Raw genomic sequence first — 21,457 nt, forward strand, 5'->3', positions numbered from 1 at the left:
GCCTCGGCGAAAGGAGGGGGAGGCTTCGGGCTCCCCGTCCGCCGACGAAAGAAGCGACTGGCCCTTTAAATCCCCAATAGCGCATTCCGAGGTGAGTCGGGCCACATTCGTCGCTCCTTTTCCGATCACGATTTGAAATGCCTGTACACATATCTAGATTTATCTGTATATATGCAGGCGCAGACTGTCTCTCGTAGCCCCCTTGCACCCCCCCTTCCACCTACGTCCCCTTGTCCCCAGCAGCGGAGGCGGACTCCATCCGTGTCACGAAGCCGGATTTGCTCAGCCCGTCGCCGGCTGCCGGTCTTGGACTCCGGCCGCATTGCTTAGTGAACCGGACTGCTCGCACAAGTAGGTCCGTTCGCATCTTCACGTGAAGGCATCGTGGTTTGGATATGTCCACCCCCCTCCACACACACACACACACACACACACACACACCTTCCCATCGGGGCCTGTTGCAGGGACCCCACACCCTCACTTGATGCGTGTGCGTGTGTGGACATCCGAAAAGGGACACACTGTTCCAAGGATCCAAAAAAAAAAAAACGCAATGTGTTTCTCCTGCATGCACGTCGGTTCCGGGGCCGTTATTGGATCGATACGCGATTGATGACGCGCGTGCGCGAGAGGCTAGGTCGTGCGTCAGCTTTTTCACAGATCGTGTTGCGTGCGTGCGTGTGCGCGTTGCACGTCAGATCATGCTGGTAAAAAAAGAAAGTTTGGAGGGGATCAACAGGCTGAACGCGGTATTTATGACAGGCAGCCATGCAATGTATACAAATATGAACAATTTCTAGAGAGAATGATGAAATTTTTATCATTTAATTTTAAAAACATCAAAACCTTTTTGTTCTGATGGTTTTTTTACGTTAAAATATTGATCAACAATAAATGTAATAAAAGACCACTATTATATTTTTTAAACTATATTGCATTATATTTATGCATGAAGTCAATAAATTATTAATTTGATAAACAAAAGATATTTCTAGATGTTAATGACATACAAATATTTTTACTATATATGAAATGTAAAATATAATTTAAAATATTTTAAATTTAGATTATTTACACAACATATTTAAAAAAATGTATTTTTTAAATGTATTTTTACGGGCATTGCAGTTTTTCTAAATGTTAAAACTTCATAAATATATGATTAATTATACTATATTTATATGATAATTATATTATGTATAAAAATAATAACCATATATTACAAATATTAAACATTATTTGGTTTTATTTGATTGACTTTTTCATCATACTGCATAGTCAAAAAAGAAAAGAAAAAGAAAAAAAAAGAATTTCAAATATTTATATAAATAGATATAAATATTTATATAAATAGAATATCAATAGAATTTATTTAAAAAATAAACACATTTTTTATATGTTTTATGATGTGTTATGAAATAAGTTGATTCATGATGTGTAGGTTAAAAAATTTTACATGTACAATATAATATTAATACCTTAATATGAACTATTTATAAATAGTTTAATAAAACATTTTTGATATTGCATGGCTACAAATTTCAATATACATCCGTACCTAATGTTGTGGCTTGTAACCAAATTCTTTTTTTTTTTTTTAAATCAAATTGTGCTGCCTTAAAATGTTGCATTTTTCCAAATTAGTGTGACGAGCACAAAAAAATCCAAACAATTTCTCTGTCTCTCCTTCTCTCACTTAATGAAGAAAAGCTTGGGCACACTTTGAGGGTGGATTAATTAAACTGGATCCTCCCGAGTCAAGAGAGGGACAATCAGTGAGAGACCGCACCCGGAGAGACCACATGTGTCACATGATTGGCCTCACCACATCTTAAGCCCCGCCCCCTGTTAGCTTTTCGAATCGGACACTACCGCTGACTTTTGGACTGTTCCCGCAGGGAGGCGTCAATGTGAGTCCAACCGCCGAGTGTCGTGTCCCGTTCTCGCTGGTCTTCAAGTCTTCACCTTCACCCGACTCCTGCCTGGCATCATTCGGGTAACCGGCACTCACCCGCATGCGTGCAGAGGAATTTCAAAACCAACCCCTTCCTAAATAACATGCCTTGGTTTTATTTTCAAGTAGATGGCGGCCAATTTACAAGTTAAATGGATAATTATGCTGATTGATAATGCTTGAAAAAGTCTTCGTTAAGCTAACATTGGATTATATGGCGCCTGCTATCGGCGATTAGCGTAGCATCAATGTTAGAGGCTAGCAACGTTAGCAGTGGCAAGGAGCAGTAGATGCTAGCAGCGTTAGCGGCCAGCAGGATGCAAATGTCCAAATGTCGTCTGATTACTTTTCACGGAGGTTTAATAAACATAAACCGACACAGTTGCCGTTCCCACTGATCACTTTTGAACAAACTAATCCGACTCGAATGTGCAGTTTTAGCTAGCAAAAATCGCTACCTTGTCTTGCACTTCATTTCGTTGAGCAAACGGGGAGATATTTGTCTAAAACGTCTAGAAAGTTAAAAAAATAATAAAAAAATTAAATGATTATTATTAAGCTGAAACGTGTTGATTGTCTTCTGTATTCATGGTTGATGTTTAACCAGAAAAACTGTTTTAACTCACCCAAATATACAAAAACAACACAATACAATAAAATACTATACAATATAATACAACACCGTACAGTACTGTACAACTACATACAATAATACACCACGATACAAATGTGATCAAATTCAGAGGGGAAAACGAAGCTTGATGAAGCACCTGTAATATTTTCTTTGCTCCTCTAGATGGAGCTCTCGGTTTAGAGATAAACACGAGTGCACTTGCGTTTGTTTACAATGCTTCTCTCTTATGTTTTTTTTTACGCAGTTTTCAGCAGTGTTGGTGTACTCTGATGGATAAGTATGTCCACCACTAATAATATCGCCCAGGCCAGGAAACTGGTGGAGCAGCTGAGGATCGAGGCAGGGGTTGAGCGGATCAAGGTACGCGTAGATCACTATTTTTGTACTTAAATAGTGAATAAATGCAAAAAAATCCACAAAAATACAACGTCCACTCACTAAAAGGTGTTTGTAATACATAAAGATGCCACAAGATGGCAGCAAAGCAATTAAAATGGAGATGATCAAAACGTAGCTGTACATAATTAATATACAGGTTAGGGTTAGATATATATTATGATATATATACGCTGACTTTTTCCTGGTTTTGTCATACCCGCCCCATGCCTCCACCCCACCCCCCCGCGTCACCTCTCTGCGCCCGTCAGGTGTCCAAAGCGGCCGCCGAGCTGATGAGCTACTGCGAGCAGCACGCTCGCAGCGACCCCCTGCTGGTGGGCGTGCCCACATCCGAAAACCCTTTTAAGGACAAGAAGCCTTGCATCATCCTATAGCTGCGTTCCTCACACATGCACACGCGCGCGCACACACTCAAGACACGCCCAAAATAGCCTCTCTGGAAAAGCGCCATAATCTGTGGTCGGAGTAAAAATGGGGGAAGGAGGGGGGCGGGGTCAGGGGGCGGGGCGTTGTTTTTTCGATAACAGTGATTGAGATGCGTGAGCCAAGGTGCTTTTTGGTCTAATGTTCACATAATGCTGGTCAACTATCTACAAGTGTCATCTTAACTTTGAAGCGTTTCAATTTGGGGGTGGAGCCGGGAGATTAGGGGGGCGGGGATGAGGAGATTTAAGATGTGTCGAAAGATTTGTTGACTGTGTACTTTGTTGATATTTTGTCTTAAGATGGGCATTCGACGCTAGCTAGCGTTTTCTTAGTTTTGTTCCTGTAACGCTGTCTTGTGTACGATGACAGAAAAGGGGGACAAAGTCCACCTGATGCCGACTTGATCTTTTATTTAGATATATATTAGAGTTATTTTATATATATATTTATATATATATATATATATATATATATATATATATATATATATATATATATATATATATATATAAAACTTTATAACTTCACTAACTCTAACCTTAAAAAAGTTTGCTAGCTAGCTAGCTAGCTTACAAATGAGGTTAATGTGGCTACATTAACATAAAAAAAGTTAATATGACAGTTTGCTAATATATATATATATATATATATATATATATATATATATATATATATATATATATATATATATATATATATATATATATATATATATATATATATATAAAAAGGGTTGAGTTAACTTCACTAACTCTAACCTTAAAAAAAGTTTTCAATTTTGGAAGCTAGCTAGGTTAGCTAGCTACGTTAACATAAAAAAGTTAATATGACAATTTTGTAATATATATATATATATATATATATATATATATATATATATATATATATATATATATATATATAAATAAAGAGTTGAGTTAACTTAACTAACTCTAACCTTAAAAAAAGTTTGCAATTTTGGAAGCTAGCTAGGTTAGCTAACTAAGTGAACATAAAAAAGTTAATATGACAATTTTCTAATACACATATATATATATATATATATATATATATATATATATATGCGCAGCCTTTGATGAACCTACCGATAGAAAAACCCCCCAATAACTTTTTGCTTCTTGTCTTGAACAGCTAATATGAAGGCGTCTTCTTTGCGTCCATTCTTTAAGAAAAAAAAAAAAGTGACAAAGAAAGAAAATCCAGTGTACAAACTTTCTTTCCGTGATCTGTTAAGGAGTAGACTGTGTGGTTTGCTTTTTAAACAAAGCGCCGTGGAATCGGCTCAGTAGAATGTTCGTTTTGACCCCGCATCCTTTTTGAAACGTTTGCTTTTTATTGGGGAAACGCTCCGCGAGAAAGGTAGCGATGACATCCAGTGACAGTATCAAAAGCCCCTTTCACACTACCTGTCAAAGTTGCCTTTTTCCTTTGTCCTTTCTCCGCGTGAAATGTCACACCATTCAAGCGTATAGATGACCCGGAAATCTTCTTTGAAGATAGTAGCCCCTTTCACAGCGCCCATGAAAGCTGGATTTTTCAAATCTCTTCCCCAGGTAGTTCCCTGTGTGAAATTGTGAAAAAACAGGCGCGGTTTATCCCGCTTTTTTAACTGCTGTGGTCATAGCAAATCTCACATTACCCAAAATGCAAAATGATTCTTTTGGTCATTGTCATGTGTGAAAGGTAGTGACGGAATGGGGGTATGAAGTCACCCCGGATTTTTTACTTTCATGTCTCTAGCACTGGCTCTGCTTCCTTGTTGTCCAAGCGGCAGCACTGGCGGCAGCCATTTTACATGCCAAGGGTCGCGATTGGTCCATATTCAGTCCGGTGCCTCGTCGTGCCGTACGTGCACGTGAAAAGCTTAAATTTCATACTTTTCATATGGAAATATCACGCAATCCGCCGGGACCGCCACCTCTAGATTTCAGTAGATTTTTGGGGGGTCAATTACGTTGCCTTGATTGACAACGACGAGGATTTTTTTTTTTTATTATTATTATTGTTTTCTGATGTGCCATACATACATGAGTCATGTTTTTCCTCATGTTAATATTTTGTGGATATTTGTTGGTGAAAAAATATATTGACAAGTAGATAGCATTAATAAAAAGATGATATGAGATATGCTCTTCACTTGTTTTTTTTTGTTTTTTTTTAGAGCTCGTAGCAGTTTTTCATCCAATCAACAAATAGTGAGGTTCATCTTTAAAGCTGTTTAATGGAAAATGATTGGATTTTTTTTGGTAAATGGTGATAATTAACTCATTTAATACCAAAGACATTTTTTTTCTCGATAGTTTACCTAATTACTTAAGTTTGAGTTTTAGTATTAGCTATTTTGAGCCAAAATTTTGATTAAAAAATAAATCTAAAACACAAGTACCTGAAATTGAATGACTGGTGTCTTCAAAAAGAAAAAAACGTAAAAATACGTATTTGGGGTTGAATGAGTGAAGCCTCCCCTCAAAATGTCAAATTGTCATCAGGGCAGTGAAAACGATTACTTACAAGTCACACACAATAAAAACACAATTTAAAAGACATAAAATAATATTATAAAGTAATGATATGAATAATAAAAGAAATTTTGCCTCAGTTCATGTTCCTCCACTAAAAGGGCGTGACACGCGTGCTCCAAATGGGACAATACAGTGATCCCCCCTACTCCGCGGTTAATGGGGGGTGTCAACCCCCCGCGAAGTCTGAAACCCCTGTATTTTTTGCGTATTTTATTTCCTTTCTTAATTTAACATTACATTATCCTTATTAACATTATTGTATATTCATTAAATAACGAATTTACCGTATTTTTAGCCGACATTAGCGGGTTAGCAACAACTAACAACAATTACAAACTATAAAGTGCAACCTCTACTCAAACGAACACAACAGAATAAACACTAAACACTAAACATAGGCAGTAGCGTGCATTATCAACATAAATGATAATAAACTATAAATATGATCTTACGTTGTCATTCACTACGTCACCGTAACGAGCCAAATGACGCACAGAACGTAAAACAGGAAACGGAAATGCAAGCGACCCGACAAATTAAAAGCATTCATTTCAAAATAAGATAAAAAAAAACGTCACGAACTCTAACGCTTGAAGAATTCTTAACATAGTAATTAACTAATATTACTTCGTTATTTGATGAATACACTATTGTATAATGTACTTTTTTGCTTTTTTCATTTTTTGTACATTTTTGCACATTTTTTTAAATGATTTCTTATTTTGAAATTTTTTATTTTTCCTGAAAAAAAACACGAAGTACTGAGACGTGATATCTGAGACCGCGAAGGAGGAGGGATCACTATATTTGACCATTTCCAACTAAATCTGAGACCTTTGGGCCAATGCCGTATAAAGAAAATAATTTATTCAAGTCAAATCACAACAGGCAGCACATCATTTCATAAAGTACGCAAATTTCCAGTTGACACTTGAATGTTGAACGGGAAAATGTCCTTTCGGTTCTTGCTTGCATCATACGCTACGCGGAAATTCCGCGCATACTTTCACCTTTGCCACATTCTTGTCCGTTTCCCAGAAATACGCGACGGGCCGGGCCCGGGCCGGGCCGGCTCCTCGGCAACGTAGGCCCGCCTGTGGAATTTCCTCCAATCCGGTTTTCATGTGTCATGTGTCCTTCCACATTTGTGTGCATGTGCCGGTTCAAAGTTCATGCGCACACATGGCTTGCAAACTTTTTTTTTTTTGTATCAGCGCTCCTGCAGGACCAACTCGGGGACCCACTGGTCCACGCGGAGGCTCTCCTGGCAATAGATGCCAACTTCCTGTAGATGGCAGTGGTCAGCCTTCGGGTCCTGCCGGACACAAACAAAAAATAACCACGTCAACCCACATGCAAAAAAAGTGATCAGTGGACGTAAATCTAGTTGCTGTTTATATGCAAATTGCATTGGAGGCCCCGCCCCACTATTTGAGAAACACTGGGCTATAGGAAGGTCAAAAATTGGCATCAAAGTCATTGATCACATTAGTCATCAAGTACTAAAGTAATCAAATACTTTAGTTGTTTCGTACCTCAAGTACTAAAGTAATTACTACCTCAAACAATAATGTTAGTACTTAAATGTATTTATGAATTTAGTACCTAAAAGGAATTGTTTATTTCAGTGCTTAATTACCTAAATATTACTTTATTACCTAAAGTAATCGATTACTTGTTAATTACCTAAAGTAATTGATTACTTTTCTATGGGAGACGGATGTGCGACGAGAAAGTATTATTTCTTATGATTATTACTATTTTAAAAGACGAAAATTCTCGTGCATGGCGCTGAAAGAGTTAAGAGCATGAATGCAGAAATGTTTAGCATTTTTTTCAGGTAAATAAAGAGCCTAAGGTAATTGATTACTTCAGTACTTAATTCATTTAGTGCCGACCATTTTTTGGACTACTAGCATTTTTTTCAGGTAAATAAAGAGCCTAAAGTAATTGATTACTTCGGTACTTAATTCATTTAGTGCCGGCCATTTTTTGGACTACTAGCATTTTTTTCAGGTAAATAAAGAGCCTAAAGTAATTGATTACTTCAGTACTTAATTCATTTAGTGCCAGTCATTTTTTGGACTACTTTAGCCAAAAACCTGAAAATCTGTGCCATTTTCGTCATTATAATTTTTTAAACGATTCCGCCAATGAATCTGTATTTTTTTCCGATCAAAGATCAGCATAAAAAAAATTCTTCAGCATAAAAAAAATTCTTATCGGTTGCTGAAACGCTCCTACCGTGACCAGCATGCAGTGTATGTCTCCGTCCCGGCGCTGGTCATGGCCGCCGTCCACGCCGGCGAGCAGGTGGCGTAATCGCGGCACGCCGGACACGCGCAGGATGGTGATGCCGCTGTCGCAGCAGAAGGACTGCAGCAGCGTGAAGTGGATCTGCAACGCCACGTCCGCCTCGTCGCCGTCGGCGGCCAGCACGCACAGGACCACGCTGTCCGGGTCCCTGGAGAAGAACAACGTGAGTCGGGTGAGGAGAGTCGTGACAATTTTCAAAAAAATTGCCACAGTTTTCAGCAGCGTTCCCTCGATTTAACGCTATTCGTGTTTTGCTGCCTTGCTGAAATTTTTAATGGCTTTTTCAAGCCCCTTTAGTGCCGTGTTATCGGAAAGGTAAATCTCTAGAGCACAGGTGTCAAACTCAAGGCCCGTGGTCCAGATCTGGCCCGCCACATCCAATTATGTGGCCCGCAAAATGCTAATTATGACTGCTAATTTGTGGCAAAAATACCAAAATGTGCATGTTTTCTTCACATCTTACACACAACTTTTGTTACCACTATCCCTTTTGAACAGTTTTTTAGCGGGATCTGATTTCCAAATGTGTACATTTGATTTGACAGTCACAAGGGCCCTCCGACAGAAACTTAAACTACAATGTGGCCCACGATAAAAATGAGTTTGACACTCCTGCGCCAAAGGGCCAGTAAATTTCACATTTTCACTTATCTTTCAAGGCCGACAGAAAATTGCGCGCTATGTCTACGTAAATATGGGTGGTATCATATGAAAGATTGATTTCCATTCCTTACTTTGAATTGTGTATAGGTAATATCTGCGTTGTAAGTGTGGAAACACTGCCATCCAGTGGCCACAGTTATAACTACAGTGCTTATATACAGCTAATATTAGCTAAGCATTAGTCAAGGGTTTCAGCTACCCTCCATAAAAATGCATTTAACGAGAATTTTATTATTTATTTCCTGGAAATTTTCATGCAAGCAGGTGAGCTCAACTCACGTGTTGAGAAGCTGAGCAGACTCATAGATGCCGACCGTCAGGCACTTTTGCTTTTGAGCGGTCACCAGCAACTTCTCCAGGGCCATGCTTACAGACTGCATCCTGAAAAATCAACATGAACAGTTAGCATATTTGCATCTTGAAGTTGCTAGCATTGCGAATAGAAATCGAAGCCATGAACAACTTCTCGTGCAAAAAAATTGGTTTATACTGTGCTTGAAAATGCATCTTAAAAAGTGGGGCATAAGCACATGCTCGCGTTTAGTATTGCTGCAGCAAAGCGACTGCCCCCCCCCCCCCCCCCCCAGCCATCCGTTGGCCACAGTTTCTTTAAAGTCACGTGACGTCTCCGGCCAAGCATGTAAAAATGTTACTAAATGAAAGCATTGCTCATAATTTTAAGAGATTGAAATAACACAAAAAGCACAAAAAAGACAATAGTTTTTGCATACTGAAACTGAGATCAAGCACGTCGGCCCCCCCCACAAGGCGCACTTCGGACGCCGACTCCTCATCAACGCGAAACCGCCGAGAGTGAATGAAAGTCGGATAGGGAGCTCACCTGTTCTCCGTGACGCTGGAAGTCAAACTCCCCTCTGGAGTCATGCTTGCAAAAAGTAACGCAAGAGTGCGATTCGAAGCCGCGTCTCGCTAGTTGCTTGGTGCCTGCAATGTCGCAACACTTTTTTTTTTTTGTACCGGGTGGGGGGGAGGGAGGGAGGAGTGGGCATCGAAACCTGTGCTGCGTTGTGATTGGCTGAGTCGCCTCTCTTGCTTTGTTGCTTTGATATCTTTCCCTTTTTTTGTTTGGTGTCACGCTGATGTCGGATGACGTCACAAAGAGTTTTTTTTTTACCGTCTAACGTGACGACGTTTGTTGAACAACTGACTGACTTTTGAGTCTTTTTTTTCTAAATAACGTCAGTTTGATAAACGTACGTTTCTGCCCTCTAGTGGCGGAGACAGCAAACTGCTGCGCAAAAGCGTTCAGATTTGTCCGTTAATGCAGTTTCTTATTCCAGGGTTCGACAATTTGCGGCTCTGGGGCTATTTATCGACGCTTTAGTGGCTCTTGTAGCTTTTTCAAAAACTTAAGAATATAGAAAAAAAGTTGTGTTTTATACTCTGCTCAAAGGCAAGCCGAACTCGATACTGCCCCTTGATTCCAGATGTGCACGTGATCTTTTCGTATGTTAATTCGACCGTTAGCAGCATTACTATGCGAATGAAGAGTGCTCGAAGCTTGCAAGATTCAGAGAGAGACTTTGCACAAATCAAGTCTCCCAAACAATTCGAAACACAGCTCAATTGCTTTCTAAAGTGTACGAAAAATAAATACAAAGATGCCTGTTGGAGTGAAAGACACAAAGAGTCACTAGGGTTGCAGGCATGCTGGGGTGTGTAGACTTCTGCAGCAAATTTGGGGGATGTGAGATTTTAGCAACGTTTCTGTAGTTAGCAGCAAATCTAATTCAATTGGAATACCCTTGGGCAGTATTTTTTAAAATATTTTTAGAGTAATTTTCATCCACATAATAATAATAAAGTAACAATAAAGTTGCCTTGCGTTGAATTGAACCTGAATGACACCATGACATTTTTTCTTCAGGACAAATAATATTTTTTATTTACAGAAGTCATCGTCACATTTGATGACGTGCAAAACATTAGGGCCCGACTGATATGGATTTTTTATTTTTTGGCAGAATAAAATTGCAGTAACGAATGAATCGGACAATTAATGTTAAAAACACAATTGCGTATTTTTTAACCCTTAAAGCTTAAAACAATTGTTAAACATGTGACTTATTTGCGATACTTTGGAGGAAACTTTGAATGTCATTGACTTATGTTGGAATGGATTCATGGGTAAATGCATATATCAATCGAAAATCAGCCGATTACAACAGATGACATCAGATGATTCAATCAGCCGGGCCCTTACAAAATATAACGATCGCCTATCATCACACAGGCAACAATAACAAGCCAGGTTGTTTTGCATTACAATCCCATTTAAGCACCTACAGTATCGATGCGTTACAATCACAATAGCAGCCTGGGTGATTATTTACTTTGATGGCTTAGTTTTGTTTTCCTAAATCCTGTTAATGAAAGGAGGGAAAAAATTGATTGACTTTGTGCTAGCAAGTACGCATTTATATATATATATATATATATATATATATATATATATATATATATATATATATATATATATATATATATATATATATTAGTGCTGTCAAGTGATTACAGTTGTTTTAACTGAATTATTTTACATAATTAATTAAGATTAACTGGTGAAACACATATTTCTTTGGCCATTGAATCCCATATTTTTTCCTTGGATAATTCATGTCAAATCTAACTCATCATGACACGCCAGCTTTTCTGAGTCTCCTTATAGAAAGACTTCTTAAACTTGGTTTTGCAAAATGCGCAAATTTCAGCTTTTTTCTTCATTGAGCAGTGAGGCAAACTTTTAAAGAAAGCTGTGGAAACGGCCATTTTTGTTATTTTTTTTCACGCTTTTGAAAATGTATATTAATCTTCAAAGTTAATGATTTACCTATGATAGCACTAATATATATATATATATATATATATATATATATATATATATATATATTATATATATATATATATATATATATATATGAATGAAACAATGTGGTGACCATGTGATACCTTGAAAAATCAATTGTTTATATTGATACAGTACGTAAATGTGCTAGCATATGTGTAGCATAACAAGATTGTAGTATCGAAACAGACGACGGCGAGATTTTTTTTTTGGGGGGGGGGGGGTTCGGGGGTTGCTCTCAGCATCCCAGCAGTTAGTGGTTGCTCAGAACTCGATTTTGCAGGCCGGAAAGGTGTCATCCTGCATGGCCACGGTGCTGTTGGAACCCAGGACCAGCACGTCCAGCTCCTTCTGTTGCTCCACTGTCTGCTGGTACCAGTCCTGCATGGACGCCGACTCGAAGGTGGGGATCAGTGTGACCTGCGTATGAGGAGAAATCAGAACTTGTACCCTGCGGTTTGGTTTCAAAACGTATCCTCTATGAGAGTAGTCCTACGCAGACCTGCGTGGCGTGCTCCCAGTCCGTCTTGGCGAGGAGCAGCGCGTCCAGCGTTTGCCGCATGAGCTTCTCCCTCTCTGGACAATCGCCGCTGATGACGTAACAGGACGAGCGGACGCTCCTGAAGAAGTCCGCGCCCACGGTGGACGACGAAGCTCCGGAGGGAACGTAGGCCAGGTCCACGAAGACGCTCACGTCATCGGTGGAGGAGGGGCAACGGGACTCAGATGGCGCCGATTTTGCCAGGCGAGTGTTGGACGCGCGTGACAACGTCGCATCCTTTATAGTGTTTGTAACGACGCTTCCTGTTCGGGTTTTCCCCAAACTCGACTTCGGTGTGGCGTCTGTCACCTAAGAAGAAATTCTGTTTAGGAGTTACTCATGTGTCAGATCTGATCAATTAGTTGTAGTTCTTCAATTATTCTCATTTTGGAAACATATATGGCAACAAATCAGGTTGATTTCTTGCTTTTGGTACACTTTTAAATCTATATCGGTCATGTTGTGCTAGCTAGCTAGCGCTAAGCTAACAAACAAGAGTTTCTCCAGTCCAAAGTCCAAACTTCTTTCATGTTCCATTAAAAGGTCAATAGCGAAGTTATGGCAGAAGCGGTGAGACACTTCCGAGATTGTCGTCTGTGACTGAATACTTAACAGTTTAATAAAGCTCAGAATGCTAAGCTAAAACGTGCGCAAACACTACTATACGCATTTGAGTCGAAAATTCGGATTCAGGGTTCGTTTCTAACAGTCAATTCAAAAACTCCATCTAAGTCAGTATTGATACATTTTAGGGTCTAATATTTATATAAGGGTAGGGGTCAATCGGAGGGGACCACAATCATAAATGTTACAGAGGAGCGAGAAAAGGTCCAAAAGCGTCGTCGAAGACCTTTCTATAAAATCCCCGGTTTGAAGAATGAGACGCGGGATAAAACTGAATACTAGACGGCGAAAAGTTTGTTTCGCGTTTTTCTCAAAATGGGAGTTCCGAAGCTATGGAGTGAAAAAAATTGGAGACAAAAAACAAAACGAGGTAATCTAAGATCAGTGGTAAAGCAACAAACTCACCCCGGGCGTTTTCCCTCGCCCACCACTCGTTTTTCCTTTTTTTCCACGAGCACCAGCGTCAGACTGCGGGACGGGCATGGTGCTGTCGGGATGCGGAGGCAGCGGCGGGCCGTCCCTGAGCAGGGCGGGCAGAGGGTCTCTTGGTAAGGCCTGACAGCCGCAGAGGTTTGGCGGAATGCTGCTCGACTCCTCGTCCGAATCCAGGACTCCGTCCGCCGTGGTGGACGGGCACTCCTCCAAGCAGATGGGGGTGTTTGATTCGCCGGGCGTCACGTCCTTCGCGGCAGCCTTGTGAGTGTGGTCGTCTGAACCGACGTCTGGCGGTTTGAAATGCTTAAACTCGCAAGGAGAAACCAGACACAGGTCCACATCGTGAGCCGGTGTCTCAAAATGCAAAGGACCCGGAACCGGAGGGCGCCCCGTTTCTGATGCCAAAGACCTGAAGGGCTTCTTGGACATCACAGCAAAGTGACCTCCGTTTGGATGATGGCCGGTTTCTTCCGTATCCCGCTGACTCCCTGAGGCGGATCCATGCTCCAAAGACATGGACAGCGACTCGTCCACTTCAGTGGACTGAGGCGAGCTCACTTCTGCTGGCATGGAGTGGGTGGAAGTGGTGGTGTTGGCAACGGAGGGCGACGGCTCAGAGGGCCCGTCCTTCAGTGGGCCCAGAGATAGGAAAGTCAGGTGTTTCTCTCTCGGGTTGGCTTGGGCTGCTTTGGATGAAACATTGGGTTGGGTGACTTCTGCTACTTCTTGGGCCTGAATCCTACCGAGGGTGTCTCTGTTGCCCCATTTGTCATCTGGAGACAGACAATAAGGAGTGTGGCCCGCGCTGTTGGGCCGGGAATCCGGGGAGCTCTGCTCGACGGTCCTCTCCTCTGAGGTGGCCTGGTTATCGGAGGACGATCGCGAGCGTGGGCTGGTTCTCAAAGCGCCGTCCAGGAGGGTGTACTCAGTCGGGGTCAAGTCCAACTCAACGTTTGGCTCGTTCTTTGGCTTCAACGGGGATGGGAATCCTACCACTTTTGCTGGTTTCTTTGCAACTCCGAGCTGGTCTGATGTTTTAGGGCCGTCTCCATGCCTCTCCGCGGTTCCCTTCCCTGGGCTTCCATGAGTCGGACCTGTCTCCTCTCTTTCTGTTTCCTCTCGAAGTCGGAGAAAATCAGCAGTCATATCCTCAGGGGTGGATATTTTGGAGGTGGAGTGGGACTCTTTCTCCTCCGGTTTGGATAGTTGTAGTCCGACCTCGTTGTCTGGTCTTGCAGAATCATTACGTTGTGATTCGGTCTTCACGTGTACATTCTTCCCGTCCTTTGCCGGAGTCTTCTTTGTCTTTTTGGACCCGGTTTTGGCGTCGTTTTTGGCATCTTTTTTTAGCTTAGATTTGTCAGTTTTTGGCTTGGACATTAGGGTCTCCTTCTTGCCAACGCCGTTCCTCGAAATGACACTTTCCTCCTTGCCACTCTGCTTTGCGTTTTTTTTAGCATCTTTCCCGTTGGCTTTCTTGGAGCCATTTTTCTCTATGATCAATAATTTTCCCTTGCCCTTCGCCTCTTTTCCCAGTTTGGCGGACACCTCCTTCCCTTGGGAACGGACACTATCCTGGCTCTGTGCTCTTTTCGTCTTCTCACTGTACCCCATCCTTTCCAGGTCTCCGGTGGTCACCGTGGGTTTCTGGAGGAAGGCCAAACTCTTGAGCTTCTCCAAGCCCTGCAGCAGTTTGGCCTGTGGAGTAACACCGGGAAACAGTACCCTCACCACCTTCTCCTGGGGGCTCGCCGGGTGCCACACGAGGAGGGCGGACACCGAGGCGAGGGCTGCGAGAGGAAGCCCTTGGGGGGTCGCGTCATCGGGCCAGTCTCGCATGAAGGTCTGGTACTCCTGGCTGTTCTTGGCCGGGCTGAGGATGTACAAGTCCAGCTGTCCCACGCCCATCTTCTGGAACAAGGTGATGGGCTCGGGGGGGACCACCGGTGGTCGAAACATGGGATGAGGTTGGATGTCTAACTTCCTTAACAGGCGTGCCGTTAAAACCGCCTGCTTTGTATTCTTCGCTGCGTTGTCCACACCTGACGACAAATGCAAAAGTAGCACACTATTTTATTCTAAGTATAGCCAAAAATACAGTCGTGATTTTTGCTGGACAAAACAGCACATTTACTGTACGTAACTCGAGTTTGATAAAAAGTGATCAGTAGGAACGGAAACTGTCTCGGCAGAGTCATTTACGTCTATTAAAGTCCCTTAAAAAGTAATCCCACAACTCTCGCCAGCCTATATGGGTCAGTTGGTTGCTGCTAGCTGCTAACACTGCTAGCATCTAGCGCTGCTCGCCTGCAGGTAGCCGCCATCATTGGACCCGTTGCTAATTGCTGCTTATATATGTTTTTAAGCATCAAAAAATACCTGAAGTCTTTTTTTTTTTTGGGATCAAAGTTGTCAAATGACTCAAGGACTTGTTTCAAAACGCCACCATATAAATACGTGCACATATTTGGAAATATTTAACTCACAATGTTGCTGTTCCTGTAATCTGCCAGGGGCGTTAAAGAAGAGCACCCCAAGCTCCGGGGAAACGAGCCTGGCCGATCCGTCGTCCTTCGTCATGTTTAACTCCGCCTCGGCCACCTTCCTCTCCAAAAAGCTGTTGATGCCGCCCAGGTTGTCTTCGCCGGCGTGGGTGAGCAACAGAGCGTCCACGCGGTCCAGGTGGCGCACCAGCTTCCAGAAGCAAGCTTGCGGATCCGAGCCGCCATCCAGCAGCACCGTGAAGCCGTTGACGGCGAAGAAGGCGCAGTCGCCGCGGCCCGCGGGGAAGGCGTAGCAGCACGGGCGAGACAACTTGAGGAAGCCCACCGTGGCGGGCGGCGGCAGGAGTTCGAACGGGGACGCCTGGCTGGGGGTCGCCATTCCACCTTTTTGTTTCACCAAGGTCCACGTGAAGGGGGACAGGAACCTGGGTGGACCGGGAGGGCTTCCTCCAGGGGGCGCTGTTGTTGCCGGGGACAACTCACCCTCAGGCTGAGCTTGGAAGGAGAACGTGAAGAGGAAGGTGAGGATAAGGGGGCGTGGTCTTCATCTGAAAACTGAAAGATAAGAGGCAGTGTTTAAGTCAGCTTCACTCAGGGTGGCCATCGGGAAATCTGGGAATTTCAAGAATGGCTGCCCTATTTCTGGTTGAACCCCGTGCCCACCATAAAGAAATTTTTAGAGCAATATTCCCATCCCTAAAAAAAAAGCAACAAATATGAAGTACACATAAAATTTTAGCATTTTGGCAATCATTCATAATTATTTGCCATATTGAAACTGTTATGCATTATTTTTTTGAATAATAAAATATATATAAAATATACACAGTATTGTAAAAAAATATTTTTTATTATTTTATTATATTTTTATTATTATACAAAAAATGTGTTCATAAAAGGATAATAAAAAGAATTTATCAAAACTCAAAAATTCAAAACATTTAAAAAACTGTAGCAACATAAATAAAAAGTATATTATAAACTTTCTTAATTATTTGAAAAAAAATCACATTTATGAAATGTAACAAAAACAATCATCTAAAATAATGTTACCATAAAAATAGATTTTCACAAACAGACGGTGTGGGCGGGGCCAGTGATAGTTGAAAGCTGTTTGCTTTTTTTTTCTCCATTTTCCATTTCCGTATGTTGACCTAATACTTTTGTCCTGATGAAAATTCCCGCCAAAGTTTGCCGACGGGTGTGGAACTCTCTATTGTTTTCACTCCACTTTGTCGGCGCCCTTCGCTTTACTTCCTTCCTTCCTAAGCTGACGGGTTACCGTGGCGACAGCCAGTGGTGGGCCTACCACAAGTACTGACCTTCCAAAAAAAAAAAAAAAAAAAATCTGAATTTACTTCATGACATATTCATTTATTTCTAGCAGTTTATTCTTACTTTTACGACAATTTTGTCTTTGTTTTCAGTACTTGTATGTGCAAGTCGAATTGGATTTTATTTTTGTCCACCTAGATTTCAGGCTCGCCTTCAAGATGAAAAGAGGAATTGCAATTTCACTCAGCTACAAATTAAGTTCAACCAGATTAGATCCGGTGTATTGACAGAAATATACAATATGATGTAGGCAGGGCCATCGGGAAAGCCGGGAATTTCCCGAACGGCCTGTCAGTTTCCAGCTGGATCGCTCCCCCACATTCGACAAAAAGTATTGGTCCCGAATTGGGTTCGATCGATACACCCAGGTAGAACGATTATGTACAAATAAATGTCTTCTTAACGGACAACAGTATGTTTTAAATATAACCGTGAGTCTAGTTATCGTGAAATGATATTACGTGTGGGGTGGCACCCCTCCGGAGGCTGCCATGTCTGTTATAGCTAAGGACAATGGTAAATGCAGCACCCCCTGCTGTCTGGAATGAAAAATGCTCTAAATCTTACACATTGTCCCTTTAATGCTTCGTCACACCTTTTTAAGTGCTTTGCCACCATCTTGTGGCAATTATATACAATTACAAGCCCTTTTTGGGGGGGAAAGAGAGAAATGATTTTTGGTTGCATGGGAACTGCCGCATCAGGTCGACAGGCCTCAAGTCGGCATCCCAAGAGCAAAATACCTGCAATCACAGACAACACTTTGCTGTGTGCACTTACGCTGAAACGTCCGCCTCGGGCTCATTAAAAGTTGATGCGTGAGCTGGAAAAATGCTTTTGACAGCGGAGAATCTCGCTGTAGCTCGCGAGTCACTTTATTAGGTACACTCGCTCCACTGAGATGTGAATGTTTCCTTTTGCATTCACAACATGCATGAATTGCACCTAAATCCTGTAAAAATGTACTTTGTTCATGAGGAAGTGGGCCAAAACAAATGTTTTTTAATTGTTTACATGGAATTGAGTTAAATGATACACTAAAAAAAGCACAGACATAATTACTGTATAGATACATAAGATATATTCTTTATCCTCTGCAAAAAAGTACTCATATTACTGCCGTACTGAAAAGCAAGGAAAGGAGCTTAACCTCGTCATACTGCCCCCATGTGGCATGGCGATTGCACACATCTCACAATGATCAAGACAATTCAAGGTAAAGGTGTGAAAAAAACAACAATTTTATATATTATGTGTATATATATTTATTGTATTATTTACTTATTTTGTACTATATATATATATATATATATATATATATATATATATATATATATATATATATATATATATATATATATATATATATATATGACATAGCTATTCATTTTGAGAAAGTGATTAAGAGGAGGAAAAAATTGAATTAATTTGATTAATTCGACATTTTAAAAATTGATGAATCAAAAAATGAGTCAAATTAGGCAAATCGTGATAGCACAAGCTATGAAAGCAAAATTTAGGTTAAAACTGTTTCAAAATCAGTATATATTATCGGGCTAAACATTTTGCGCAGCCTTTAGTTCGGCTTGAATAACACTTTTGTTAAATAAGTGTGTTTTGAGTTTATTACTTGAATTATGAAAAAACGTGCTTTTTTTTTTTTTTTTTTGCATAATCGCCAGTCCTAAATCTTACACCACCATCTTTTATTGTATTACAAGAAATTTGGGTGTACTTAAGATGTGATGGTTGGAAACAAAGCCGTCCGATCAAGCATAAATCAGCTCACATACACACTAGACTTTTGAAGGTTTTTCTTCACAAATGTTTCTACGTCGCTGCTGTACGTTATTCCAATTCTGATGGCAAAATCGGATGCTGGCCACATGACTGACTGACGCACGTCGTTATCAAATCTGCGTCTCTTTACCTCCTCTCTCCTTTATTGTCATGATTTGAGATATGAATTGAAAACGTACCTGTTGTCAATTAATTTTGTCCGACGAGGACGAGCAGCCAGCGCTGGTTCGACTTCCTGCTCACTCTTCCTCCTCCTCTTCATCCTCCTGCTCTTCATCTTCTGCCTTCCTCCTCCTCCTCCTCCTGCAGCCGGCTGTTTGTCGCCATGTTGGATGACGCATGTGACGTCATCTCAATCGCACCGAGAAATGCGCGACTACATGAACTATGTGTGTGTGTGTGTGTGTGTTATATATATATATATATATATATATATATATATATATATATATATATATATATATATATATGTATATGTAAAAATGACAACAAACATTTATGTTTTTTATCACAAATATAATGAAGCAAGGTCACTCGCATACTTCAATTTCATGGGCATACATTCCGGGTGTTGTCATTTCTTTTATCGCAACAATTTAAGGCGAAACATGCACTTATCTTAAATTTGATATCACCAAAAATACCACAAGATTGCCCTTAGGCGAAATGATCAAGTTGTGCAACAAGAAAACGTTCCGACAGTGTGTGACACTTTGAATTGTCACAAGACAACAAAGAGTAGAGTATGAAGAACAATGCATGGCGTCATGACATCGTTGTTTCACAAGCACTTGAGGACATAAAAGTTACAGAAGGTCCCTCGTGGACAGCCGCAAAGTGTGCCGATTCGGGAGCCTTTACGCACGGCGCAAGGCTCCCCTGCGTCGCACTGAAAGTACAAAAATGAAGACAAAAATACAAATCATAATTATGGACGCCAAAAATGAAATCAATGCACCATTAAAAATTGAATTAAAATGTGTCATGGTTTATTTAAATGTTTCATTAATTTCATAAATATTTAATTAATTCGGTGTTTAATTAAATAAATCAACGTTTTATGAAATATGTCGTTAATTAAAAGACCAATCATTATATTCAAAAAACGTATATGATTATTCATTTTTTATTTTCTTTTTTTTACATATAACTATTGGTAATTTAATTAACAATACAATGAATTAAACATTATTTACTTATTTCCATATTTAATTCATTGATTAATGAATTAAACATTTCATAAATGAATTATACTTTTTATGCTTTGGCATTATTTTAATCTATTTTGTTATTTTTTTGCACTTGTTTTGTTGCACGGTAAGTTTGATTCCATTTAATTTTGTTGAGTGCACCTTTTTTGCTGCAGTTTTTTATGTATTTGATGTATATGTATTAATTTTAAGTTCAATGTGTGTTTGCTTTGGTCTTGTTTTGTTGTAAGGTTGCTTCCATTTCATTCAATGATTACAAAACTCTTCTTTTTTGCAGCAGATATTTTAACGTGTTTGCATTTTTTTTGTACGCAACTATTTTAATCTCATTGTGTCTAAGTTTGCTTACATTTAATTTTTGTAAGAAACTGTGTCAAGAGTCATTTGTGCTTACAGAGGGCAGCCATCCCAACTTTTTCTCCGAGGGCATCTCTTTGTTCCTCAGCTTCTCCAGGACTTCTTGTAAAGCATCAATCTGCATCCAAAACATTCAAACACATACACACACAAGTGCAATACTTTATGTAACACAATTGTTATTTCACACACTTGCACACAAGTTGGGGGTCTCACCAAATCTTTCTCCTGTTGACCTTTCAGCGTGAAATCCAGCGAGCGCGTCTCCACTGAAGTGTCTTCGGTGGCGGACGCGTAGAAGAAGGCGGCGGTGGCGAGGAGGAGGAGGAGATGGAGGAAGGCCCGGGTGCTCAACATGGTGCTGACGCCAAATGTGTCTGGACTTTGGGGGTGCATCTCTGATTTTTATAAGGGCCTGTGACATCAGAAAGCGTCTGAAATATTGATGGAGGAGATGACCCCGGTGAACTCCATCACTGAGAATTTGCCCAAGGGAGGATGGGTGGTCACGGTTGTCCATCAGTGATTCCAGGTGTCTTCTTGGGTCAGTAGTTCAAAAAATGTCATCTGGATAAAAATGATTCGGATTTGGAAAAGACATTTTTTTGCCATCCATGATCAGGCGATCCATCAGGATGCGAGGCCGACATAAAAATGACTACTATTAATGATTTTTGAGGCACAATAAATAACAAAGATACAGTATCAGTCTAACATATTCTGTCTTTGATCAGCCATCGATATTTGTTGATTATGTTGATGACAAGACCTTCATACAATATAACACAAGGTGTTTCCAAATTTTTGACAGCTGCTGTACATAGATAAATACATTGTGGACCGATACTAAAATTTTGTGACATAGCAAAG

General features: G+C 40.6%; 4 protein-coding genes across 6 annotated transcripts; 1 reads left to right on the forward strand and 3 right to left on the reverse strand.

The window, feature by feature from the left end:
- On the forward strand, positions 1–4,008 carry gng7 (guanine nucleotide binding protein (G protein), gamma 7). 3 transcript variants are annotated; one of them, XM_088432997.1, is made up of 5 exons: positions 1–91; positions 178–351; positions 1,899–1,996; positions 2,833–2,948; positions 3,236–4,008. In XM_088432997.1, exons 4-5 carry the CDS (start codon positions 2,868–2,870, stop codon positions 3,359–3,361), a joined length of 207 nt encoding a protein of 68 aa, XP_088289123.1. In that variant the 5' UTR covers positions 1–91; positions 178–351; positions 1,899–1,996; positions 2,833–2,867; the 3' UTR covers positions 3,362–4,008. The 3 variants fall into 3 exon arrangements, with proteins under 3 accessions (XP_088289123.1, XP_088289125.1, XP_088289122.1); XM_088432999.1 differs by having other exon boundaries at positions 69–355; XM_088432996.1 differs by having other exon boundaries at positions 69–351.
- A 2,772-nt stretch (positions 4,009–6,780) lies between these two features.
- On the reverse strand, positions 6,781–9,877 carry LOC148412522 (growth arrest and DNA damage-inducible protein GADD45 beta-like). Its single transcript, XM_088433059.1, has 4 exons — positions 9,756–9,877; positions 9,194–9,295; positions 8,180–8,399; positions 6,781–7,250 (listed from the first exon to the last, which is right to left on the reverse strand). The coding sequence occupies exons 1-4, from the start codon at positions 9,797–9,799 to the stop codon at positions 7,146–7,148; spliced, it is 471 nt and encodes a 156-aa protein (XP_088289185.1). The 5' UTR covers positions 9,800–9,877; the 3' UTR covers positions 6,781–7,145.
- A 919-nt stretch (positions 9,878–10,796) lies between these two features.
- LOC148412523 (microtubule-associated protein 1S-like) lies at positions 10,797–16,432 on the reverse strand. Its single transcript, XM_088434074.1, has 4 exons — positions 15,867–16,432; positions 13,351–15,422; positions 12,283–12,630; positions 10,797–12,200 (listed from the first exon to the last, which is right to left on the reverse strand). The coding sequence occupies exons 1-4, from the start codon at positions 16,261–16,263 to the stop codon at positions 12,045–12,047; spliced, it is 2,973 nt and encodes a 990-aa protein (XP_088290200.1). The 5' UTR covers positions 16,264–16,432; the 3' UTR covers positions 10,797–12,044.
- Positions 16,433–19,546: 3,114 nt separating this feature from the next.
- Positions 19,547–21,113, reverse strand: LOC148412524 (cocaine- and amphetamine-regulated transcript protein-like). Its single transcript, XM_088433400.1, has 3 exons — positions 20,804–21,113; positions 20,625–20,705; positions 19,547–19,908 (listed from the first exon to the last, which is right to left on the reverse strand). Exons 1-3 carry the CDS (start codon positions 20,981–20,983, stop codon positions 19,801–19,803), a joined length of 369 nt encoding a protein of 122 aa, XP_088289526.1. The 5' UTR covers positions 20,984–21,113; the 3' UTR covers positions 19,547–19,800.
- Between the last annotated feature and the right edge of the window lie 344 nt (positions 21,114–21,457).

The sequence above is a fragment of the Hippichthys cyanospilos genome, chromosome 14, assembly GCF_059441005.1.
Source record: "Hippichthys cyanospilos isolate Australia breed blue-spotted pipefish chromosome 14, RoL_Hcya_1.0, whole genome shotgun sequence".
In the NCBI taxonomy this organism is placed as follows: Eukaryota; Metazoa; Chordata; class Actinopteri; order Syngnathiformes; family Syngnathidae; genus Hippichthys; species Hippichthys cyanospilos.